This window comes from Centruroides sculpturatus, unplaced genomic scaffold (genome assembly GCF_000671375.1).
Source record: "Centruroides sculpturatus isolate CEXI.00-Female unplaced genomic scaffold, Cexi_2.0 scaffold1915, whole genome shotgun sequence".
In the NCBI taxonomy this organism is placed as follows: Eukaryota; Metazoa; Arthropoda; class Arachnida; order Scorpiones; family Buthidae; genus Centruroides; species Centruroides sculpturatus.
This window is the reverse complement of record NW_019386219.1, coordinates 71,097-81,931: the sequence shown is the minus strand read 5'-3', so window position 1 is coordinate 81,931 and position 10,835 is coordinate 71,097. Positions and strand designations below refer to the sequence as shown.

The window sequence follows — 10,835 nt, the reverse complement described above, 5'->3', positions numbered from 1 at the left end:
AATCTCGAAAAAGAAGTTAGCTGCATGAAAGCCGAGAACAAATTCAGAAGTATTAGGGGAAAAAGGCCCAAATGAACTATATAGGAACTTCAGGTTTGTTTACTTCGATTCAAAATTTTCCCCTGAACGAAGTTAAATAGATAACAGGCACGACTCTATTGCTGACAGGAAAAGTATGATGTGCAGGAGCAAAAATCATTGAAAAATTGAGAACATTGTATCTAAAAGTTGCAGGCCAGCATTATTACGATGTCACAATAAATAATCGTTTGCTAGAATTAGTTTGGTTTATTTGGTTACAACAACGCAAACACGTGAGCGATCTGCAGGGAGAATGGAAAACTTTTATGGGAAGCTGGACCCTACCTAGGTGAAGTATATCCGGAAAACTCCTCGTGGCCATGCCCGAACCCACGACTAACTTACTACCAGAGTTCAGTGTTTTATGCACTCGGCTACTGGAAATCGCTTATTCGGATTGTGTTTGTATGTATTGATGTTAGTGTGTGTGTTTGGGGCATAATATTGTTCATCCTGTTTGAAGTTTAATAACTCCTGTGCTTTTCGTCGAATATTTCCGAAATTTTGGAGGGAAGTTTGCTTATTAGGGGAATTGATGCTATCAAATTTTGATGCTAAAGGTCGAGAGGTTTGGGAGATAAAACGGGGTCGTGTGTATCTCCAGTAGGGTCAGACTAAATGCCGATTTTACTTTTTGTTAGCATTTAAGATTTTTAAAGAACCCATCACTACCCTTGAAATTAACATTTTTACCATTTTATAATAGCTAAAAATATAAAAAGGTTTTTAATAAAATATGATAACAGATGGCGTCACCAAATATTGCCGGGAAATTAAGCAACTCGCTGCTGAATTTTTTTAAAAGATTTAATGGAATAGCTCAATTAAAACGTGTGATAAAAGGAGTAGATAAAACCACTGAACACTGGTCGTGGGTTTGTACTTGACCAACAGGTTAGCCGCGTGGAGTGTTTCATGATTTTTCTTCATGTGTGTAAACCTAAATAGAACTTGTTTTGCATTAAACGTTCTCTAGAGAAGAGACGTAGATCCCCGAGTGAATTTAATCCTAATCTGTGTGACGATAAAAAAGTATTTTTATGATTATATCCCAGAGAAGGAAACTATTGTTCCCATCTCTGGAGAACTATTAAATAGAACTATTGTTCTACTGTATATAGGGATTCAGTCTCGGAGGGATTACGCTTTTTTTAAACCAAAGACAGTAAATTTCTTTATTTTATATATATAAATATGAATCCATAGCTGCTTACTTATCAGGAGTATCTGAAAATAACTTCATTCGTCAGTTGTGTGGGTTATTTTTATATATTAGATTGGCTCTATTTTAAATAATAAAAGTTTTTAAAGTCTTCATCTTCCAATATAACAATCTGCTCACTGAGTCCAGTGGGAAGAAGAAAAAAACATTCTCCAAATCACATTCTGTAGACTCTACAGTTACACGAATTTAAGTGCAAGTGAAATAAAGTTGAACTTTGACACTATCAAAAATTCTTCACATTAAATTGTCGACTTTAAGAAAATAATTTTTATTGTTTCTTTGCAGCATTTAATTTTTAATTTTCGTCAAACCGCGAGCAGTTACTCTTAAAATATACGTGAGAGAATAAGAAAAGAAAATTTAAGGAATTATTAAGAAGGAGTGGGAGATATAGGGGAGGGTGGGGCTAGTTGTGACGGAGTCAAGTAGTGACAAGGCTCATAACTTCTTATCTTGAGACTGATAGTACTGAATGCCATCAATATAACATTCTATGTATTTCGCTTAATATTGCATGTGAAGTTAGAAAGAGAATTATGCGCAGCATTAAATTTATATTAATTGTGTTTTTAGGGTCGAATTGTGATGTTGACACGATAAATAATTGATCGTTTATGGTGCTTTTTATATGATAGTAGTTAAGCGTTTGACATTCTTGCAGTCTACAATTTTAGAAAATCGTATAAACTATATTATAAATTTTTTTTCAAAATGGAAAATTTGTTTTCAATTTAGCAAAACTGTCCAACATCGAACTGTATTCGAGGATAGTCTCCAAAGACTAATAGAAAATAAGCATTAAATCCTGGAATAGAACAAAAATTTTTCTTGCCACAGAAAATAATACGTTATATTTTTTATACTTCAATTTCTCTAGAACAATTTTATATTTTTCGATCACTATATATTTATTAGACTTTATCGGAAAATTGAAGAAAATATTTCATATAAAAACTTCTGCTTTTAAATTAAAACTTTTTATAAAGACCTTCAAGGATTAAATTAAAGTAATTTAGCATTTATTTCACTTTTCATGTAAAAATTATTTAAAACATTTTGCTAGAAATAGCAAAATTGAAACACGAAATCAAATATATTTCTTTACATATTCATAATTTATAATTACTGAATATTATCCTAATAATTATTTTGTAATTATTATTAAAATAACATTTAATTTAATTATTAGTATGTAGAAATTATTTTGTTAATTTATTAAAAAATTTAGCCTAAGGTAAACAAATATTGGACTGCAATTTGTAAAAATTGTAACCTATAAATTCCCACTGCCGTTCGTCTGTCCGTCTGTTTATCTGTCTTTCCTTAATCTGTGGAACGGAGTTAAATAGATGAAAGTCGAGACAACAGCAAGCTCGGATTAACTGTATATGAACTTCCGAAGCCACGTTATTTCAATTGAAAAATTTCTCCCGTAAGAAGTTAGATAGATGACGGCATGACTCTATTGCTAACAGAAAAAGTATCATATACAGGGGCAAGGCACTACTAATTTGAGGTGGAGAGCATATATTTTAAATTAAATAAATTTTAAAAATATGATTAAAAATTAAATCCCGGCACTCACAATAAACAATTGCTCGTGTTTGTTTGAATTGTTGTTTATTTAATAATTTTATCGTTTTAAAGGTGTTAATTTTAAATTAAAATAGTCTACCGGTGGCCGAATGTATAAAACCACTAAATCCCGGTTTGATGGCAAGTTCGTGCCTGGCCGACGGACTGGCCACTTGGAGTTTTCCGGGTTTTCTTCACGTTTGTAACATCTAAATAGAGGATAAAAGTCTTCCCATGAGGTATCCGTTTCAGCAGACATTTATATATTCTAACAATAGCATTGCATTGATGAATAAGACTACGAAGCACTGCCTCCCGAATAACTATCTATAGAAAACTGATTCCCCATTTAGGCGGTAGACACTTGAAGAATACCCGGAAAACTAATGTCACCAGTCCGTTGTGTGTTGCGAACCCACGATTAGTGTTCAGTGGTTTAAAAGTGGACAAAAAAGGTGGAAAAATTAAGCTTTTTTTGGTCAATATTTCGAGCTTTTTTTAAATTTTATTAAACTGCTATTTTGCTAATTCTATTCTTTTCACTAACGATATGTTAATCACAAAATTATTAGCAAGAAAAAAATAATGCTATGTTTCTTCAATAAAATTTCAAAAAAATTATAATTAATTAATGTGATATTTAACATCCTTCTATTATTTCTTGAACTGTAATTATAATTAAGAGACTCATAATAAACTTTGAGATAGCAATTAAGTGCCTCATTAAAGAGGAACTTAATTGTCTTGGCTCTCAGAAATAATTATGTTATGCCATTTAAAAATTAATTATACATTATTACATAACTTACTGATTTTATTTTAATATTTACGCTTATAATGTAAAAAGTAATAAAAAATTTTCTTGTATAGTTTATTAATTAAAGTTCTAGTATTGTTGCTGAATATTAATTTTATATAATTTTTTTAAACATGTGATAAAAATCCCGAAGACTTCACCTGATCAGTCTTTTGGTGAGATGCATTATAGATCACCAGTGTTATTCACTCAGCCACATCTATAAGAAAGAAGGAGAAAGCATCAACGTTGAGAACAACGTTTTATATCAATGAAAAAAGTTGCTTAATTAGATTTTAAATATTGAAAATAACGTTTAAGTATTATTCTATAAGTAATAACAGATGGAAGTTAGGCTAATGTATAACTCGATATTTTAATTTCGTATCAAATTAAGGAAAGAAAAATCAGAAAAAAATCAATAAAAGTAGTGAAGTTTTCAGTAAACAAGTTACATTTTCTAATAAGGAAAGAAAAGAAAAGAAAAATAGAAAAGAGATCTGTTGTTAGAGAGGATTGAAAAAGAAAGTCATTGTATCAAAGGTATTCCAGCTAACGTATACCTTGACAGGATATTTCTTGTGAGAAAACATTAAGTTATCTACTAAAGTGATAATGCAGGATTAAATGAAATCCTATTACTTTAAAGTACTTGTACACTATCAATTTTTATCCTCATATCTACTAAATCCCCCATTTATATCAATGAAAAACAATAGAAATTGTCACTGTAAAGAATACTACGTCAATAATTAATTATTAGTTATAAAATAATTCATAATTAATATTTCTTTAATTTACTTAAAGTATAGTTTACAAATTCAGTAAATATTAGCGTAGAATAAATACTTTCAAATAAAAGTTATTATTTTTAATTATACATAGATGCGTAATCATAAATTTATTTAATGTGTATGTTTATTATTATTTTTTGAAGTTGAATTAGAAATTAAATAAGAATAGAAAGAGTTTAATCATTCTATCGAGAATAAATGAAATGTTATGAAAGTTATTTATATTTAACTAATAATTACAATAAAAATTAATAAATTTATTTCGTATTTAATCTCTTATAACTGAATTAATTTAAATTAATTTTTATTATACTTATAATTGCTTTAAATCATACATTCACTTAACAAAAAACAAACAATATTTTCTTAATTAATTTGATATTAATTAAAATTAATTTAATGTACGAGTAGCACGAGTAACAGTGTGAAAGAGAATGGTCTACAGAGTGGTTAAAAAGTCCCAATGTATAAAACAATCAGTCTTTCTGACCTTAATGTTGGGCGATCTTCCCACTCAATTTAAATTCTCTACTTATATTCTTCTGATCTCACAATTAGAGAATATATTAAAGACAAATTAGTTAGATAGTGGCTTGAACATAGATCCGAACTAGTGTTATTTCCTCTAGTTCAGATTTTGGTAAAGTGTTGACAGTTTGATGGAATAACGATAGTTTGATCTTTTCGACTTAAACACTTCTGAAGATCTGATGATATTCTACAATTACATTATATAGAATTATCTTTACTAAGTTATTGAGTCAGTGACTTTTTCACTTCGCACGGAATCATTGCCGTAACTTTCAATTCCATCCAGTATCAAAGAATTTTAATTAAAATTAAGAGTTAAATATTCATTATAAATCGCCAGTTTTACTCTCTATAACGAATACTTAATTAATTAAGATTATAAGACAAATAAGTTATAAGATGTTAATTAAGTCTTATAATTTAAAGATAATCACAAATACTGTATAATAGAACTTATAAACGTACGGTTGCAAATTGATGATTATTTATAGAAAATATTTATCAGGGTTCTTTGCACTTCATTGTAAATTTCCAGTACCTTAATATCGTTAGATTTAAAGCTTGTTTTATACTTACGGCAAATTATTAAGTTCATAACAGAACAAAAATAATACAACATTCTTTGTACTGTATATCGGGATGTTTTAAACTTCGTTATAATAAATTGTCGTTTCACGTAATTATTAAATGTTTGTTATATTGTTAAACTGCTTATAGCTGTCTCAGTAGCGTACCGTGGGTGTCAGCCGCCCGGGGCGGAGGAAAATTTCGGCCCCCCTTATTTAGTTATTTCAATTTAAAATAACAAAATTCAGTTTTGTCACAGAACAAGCAATGAAAAATTCGGTGGAAGTGCAGCGACCTGTTTAAAATAGTTCTATTGGATATTAGTGGTGTATATGAACGCGAATGAATCGTATAAGTAAAAAAAAAAAAAAAAGGTTTCGCAGTAACTCCTCGGATGAAAAAGTTACTAGTTCACCCGGCGAGCCGATTCCCGGACTGTCCAGACGATAGCACTGTCGTAGGCGCGATGCAAGTATAGATTAGGATGTTTCAAATTTTTACAAGATAATTTTATTATTTATTGTGAAAATTTTCCGCCTCCTATAAGGTAATTTCGCCGCCCCCTAAAAAGGGCCGCCACTGCCACCCCCACTACGGTACGCCACTGAGCTGTCTTATGTATAGGCTATACATACTGTACTGATAGTGCGAATGGATTCGGTTGTTGACATAAGGCAGATTACCTTATCCCGTCAATTCAATAGGATAATTTGTTTTTATCGTCATGACTAGGTGCATAGATAGACACTGAGCATTTCTACATCATCTTCATTCGGAATATCCTACAGGCCGATACGCATTTCGGGAATAAGCCCCTCATCTGTCAGTTACATAATAAAACATATTATGAATTTCTCATATTACAAAATGTTTAATTATAATAGGTTACGACATATCATGACTTTCGGGATTTCTTGTAGGTGGTGTTAACACGTATACATTCCGTTTAAAATTACTTATTTAATAGTGTTTTAACAGTAAAGCAATTTTAACTGTAAATAAGTAATTCTAAACGGAATGTATATGTGTTAACACCACCTACAAGAAATCCCGGAAGTCATGGTATGTTGTAACCTATTATAATATAAACATTTTGTAATATGAGAAATTCATGATATGTTTTATTATATAGCTGACAGATGAGGGGCTTATTCCCGAAACGCGTATCGGCCTATAGGATATTCCGATTAAAGATGATGTAGAAATGCCCAGTGTCTATCTATGCACCTATAGTGACGATAAAAACAGATAAAAGACGACACGGTTTCAGAATACACATCAATAGGATAATTAGCACATGGGGATACTGCCTCCCGGGACGATTTTCAATAAGAAACTAATCTTTATTTAAGTGTTAAACAGTCTAACAATACCCGGAAACTCCATGTGACCAGCCTGCTAATGAGGAGATATAAAAAATTTAGCAACGAGTTGCATAAGTTTTCTGGCTTTTATGAGATTTTATTGTAAAAAGAACATTTGTATCATTAGTTAAAATAAACTACTAAAGTTGTATGTAGTGCCATCTATTATTAGATTTTGTTATAAAAACTATATATTTTTATTTTGATGATATGAAACCGTGCTTTACAATTTGTTTATGCTTCTAACACAATAAAGTGTTATAAATTAAGACACTTGGCGGGTTTTCTCATCTTTATTTAGTTGATACGTGTGAAAATTTTTACACGTTTCGGGCTCTTAAGCCCCGAATATATATTTTTAATTATTATAAAGTGGCAAACGACTTAATTTTGAGGGTAGAGATGATTTTTGAAAATATTGCAAATGCTAACAACAAGTAAAAGCTACACTAAGTCTGACCTCTCACGCGATAAATTACGTGCCCACTCTCTGATCTTTCCATCCCCTCGATCTTTCAAACCAAACTTAAATGACATCGATGCCCCTTATATACAAACTATCGTGCCAAATTTCGTTTCTTTATCTTAACCCCACCCTGAGATATTCAGTGAAATAGACGCCAACACATAAACACACACACAGCTGTTATTACGATTATTATTTATCCATATTAAATAGATTTTCAGAAATATTAATAGTTACTAGATTTTATATATAATAAAATCTGTCTAGAACGGAACTTAAATAAAACGACAAACTGCTTAAACAAAAAAAAAAATTCTTCGGGATGGAGCAAATTTCCAGAATTCTGAAGAAATTCTGGAAATATTGCTTACAACGATTACAACTTTAATTGTTCAAATATTGTAATAATCAATAATAATACAACAAAAATATGACATTAATAATAATTTTATATATAAAAAATTACTTAAAATTAATTAGTGCTAGAAGAAAGAAAGCAGTTTATTTAAGTAAAATCATTAATAATTAAAAAGAACAAAAAGCAAACATAATAATACAAAACATAACAATATTTGTCATTGATTGTTTCTCTCTATTTTAAATCAATTTGAGTTTACATTGAGAATATCATAATGGACAGTATAGTTGTTATCGAGTGTACAGATGGACATCAAGTAACACAACTCTCTTACCTGGAGAGCATTTGCCCCATGCTACACGATCGTGTAGCATTCAATCCTGAGCATCAAGCACTCTCACTTTCTGTAAATGCTACTTGCCAACAAATGTCGCAAGTTATAAAGTAAGCATTTTTTGTGAAATTACGATAGATTTATAAAAATTAAACTATGTTCAAAACTTAACTTTTATAATTTTTTAGTTTCATAGAACAAATGGATCCTGAGTTAGAAAATTTGGACAACGCCTTTGAAATATATTTAATTTCCAATCAGTTCAATTTATCAGGACTTAGAATGAAGTGTCAGCATTTTATGGTAGAATTACTTAATGTTAAGAACATTTGTCGTATATACGAATTTGCTGTTTCTGTCGATGACCACGTAATACAGTTTTATTGTTTGGGAAAATTCGAGGAAGTGTGGGAAGATTTAATTGAACTTGATGAGTTTTTGGATTGTAAAGAGAGTACGATCATGAAACTTATTTCCCGTCCATGTTACAAAAATATAGATGAATTCCTTTTAATAATAGGTGTTTATAATTGGGCCAAGAGACGAATCACCGATTCAGAAGAATCTAATAGAGAAGTATTTTTAGCCCAGCTAAGATCTGTAATAGATCCATTCATTCCGAAGTTCAGATTCCTTGTACTTGAAATTGAAGATCTGACAGACAAAACATTTAACAACATACTCGATTGTTTAACACCAGAAGAGAAGGATTCCCTTCTAACCTTTTATACAACGGGGGTCTTATCGAATTGCCCAGAAACTCTTTGTCAGGAACGAAATCCAAGAAGGTTGGCTTTCTGCGAAAATTTATACTCTTTTCAACATCGGCATTTTTTCCAAAACAGAAGAAATTTCATTATCACAAACGAAACAACATTTACTTGTGAAATATTTGTGAAAGAAGACACTTACGTACTTGATGTTGAATTACCAATTTACCATTCTAAAACAGGCGGTATAGATCTTTTATTCTGTGGTTACTTGGAAAGTAGAAATTGCCCCATACAAAACCAAATTCTGAATTGTAATAGTGTAGGCCATGCCTGTGTGGATACTATATTCTTGAAACGAGATTCGACAGCTCGCTTCACAGTGAAGATATCGGACCCCTCTGTGATAGAAGGAGATGTAATGGCAAAAAACGAAATAGATTATTTTTATGAAAATTCAAATTTTGGAGAAGTTCCTAATGAGGAAACAATCGATAACTTTTACTTTACTGTCGGAGTTAGTTTTTAGGAATCTAAAAATATCATTGTCTGATTTCAGTGAAATATTTAAAATTTAATAAATGATATAATAATTTTAAGAAGAGATGATAATTCGTAAGAATTCAATTGAAAATTAGCAGGAAAATTTGCAGCATCAAACGTTAAACTAAATTAAAAATTCGTTTATTTTTATTTATATTCACATCTGAAGTAAGAATGTAGTAGGCTATTAAAAGAGTAAATTAATTGAAAATAAATTTAGTCAATCTTTACATCTATTTTATATGATATAAATGATAATATTCATCAGAACACATTTAAATTACTGATTTACGTAAGAGATAAAGACAAAATTTTATATTTTCTGAATCATTGATAAGACTATGTCTTGTTCATAAAATCGTACTTCCGTTTTTTATTACCAGCATAGAGGTATGAAGGAGTACATGTGAAGAGTTGATATTTGGCACAGAGTATTAGGTGTCCAAATCATTTGTGCATAAAAAATCCAGACAGGTAGTCGGGGGGACCGAGAACTGAGTCAAAGTAAAATCCAAAATGGCGACTCTCTTCTACAAACTGGCAAAACAGCCACCTCACCGCACCGAAGTCAGGTGGGGAAGAGAGCACCCACAGTCATTCTAAGAAGTGAACTCTGACCATAGGATTGTACACATAGTTTCTTCTATGTTAATTAAATAAAATTTGTAATCTAATTTTGTAAATTTGGGAGTGCTTCAAATACGACATTAAAACAGGGTGTCGTTACAAGTGGGTTTTTTAACATTATCTAGTATAGTAAAATCGTAGGACCGATAAAAATATGACGTTATATTAGAGTTGTCGTTACATCCGATGACGTAATAATCGGGTTAAACTGTATATTATTTGTGCAAAATAAAAAAAAATTCGGACGATACAATAGCCACGATTATTTTTTTCAAAAACGGGAAATTTTCGTTACGCATCGACAAAAATTCAACCGGGGCCAATACGCAACGGAGAAAAATTTCGAAATTGGATAGGTTAATTTCATTGAAAATACATCATGAACGATCTTGTGGTTATGGCCAGCAACGTTGGAACGATCGCACCCAAAAGCAGCGATACCAAAGAAGATTGGAGAATGAAAACGAGCGTCAAAGAGATTCCGCTTAGTAGTGATTCTCCGAGACATAGTCTTGTTCCAAATACGGTTTTGCTGTTTTACTTGTTTATAGTTAAATCTATAAATTTATTTTTAAATATGCTGCACAACATTAGGATGTATTATTGAATATTTATTTAAATGTATATATAAGTTGTATAATTTGTTCACATACTCCACAGTTGTCACAGCTCCAATTTTCACTAACAGCGCCGATCACTGGTTATGGATTCACGTATGACCAACAAGCTTGCCACATTTTGTTTTCCAGGGTTTTTTCCACGTGTCTAGTAGTTATTCCCGGTGGCAGTTTCCTCTGGTAGATTAATCGTGCCTTATTCCATCACTCTGTTCCACTTCACATTTTAAATAAATTTAGTTCAATA

The 10,835-nt window shown here is 30.9% G+C and overlaps 1 protein-coding gene across 1 annotated transcript; it reads left to right on the top strand.

The window, feature by feature from the left end:
* Positions 1–7,934: 7,934 nt before the first annotated feature.
* LOC111614140 lies at positions 7,935–9,545 on the top strand. Its single transcript, XM_023355522.1, has 2 exons — positions 7,935–8,201; positions 8,280–9,545. Exons 1-2 carry the CDS (start codon positions 8,032–8,034, stop codon positions 9,328–9,330), a joined length of 1,221 nt encoding a protein of 406 aa, XP_023211290.1. The 5' UTR covers positions 7,935–8,031; the 3' UTR covers positions 9,331–9,545.
* The last annotated feature ends 1,290 nt before the right edge of the window (positions 9,546–10,835 follow it).

Bases quoted from the DNA above. Each gene is read 5' to 3' on its own strand.
- LOC111614140 (XM_023355522.1), top strand. From the start codon at position 8,032: ATGGACAGTATAGTTGTTATCGAGTGTACAGATGGACATCAAGTAACA. The intron at 8,202-8,279 runs GTAAGCATTTTT...ATAATTTTTTAG, and splicing joins CAAATGTCGCAAGTTATAAA to TTTCATAGAACAAATGGATC.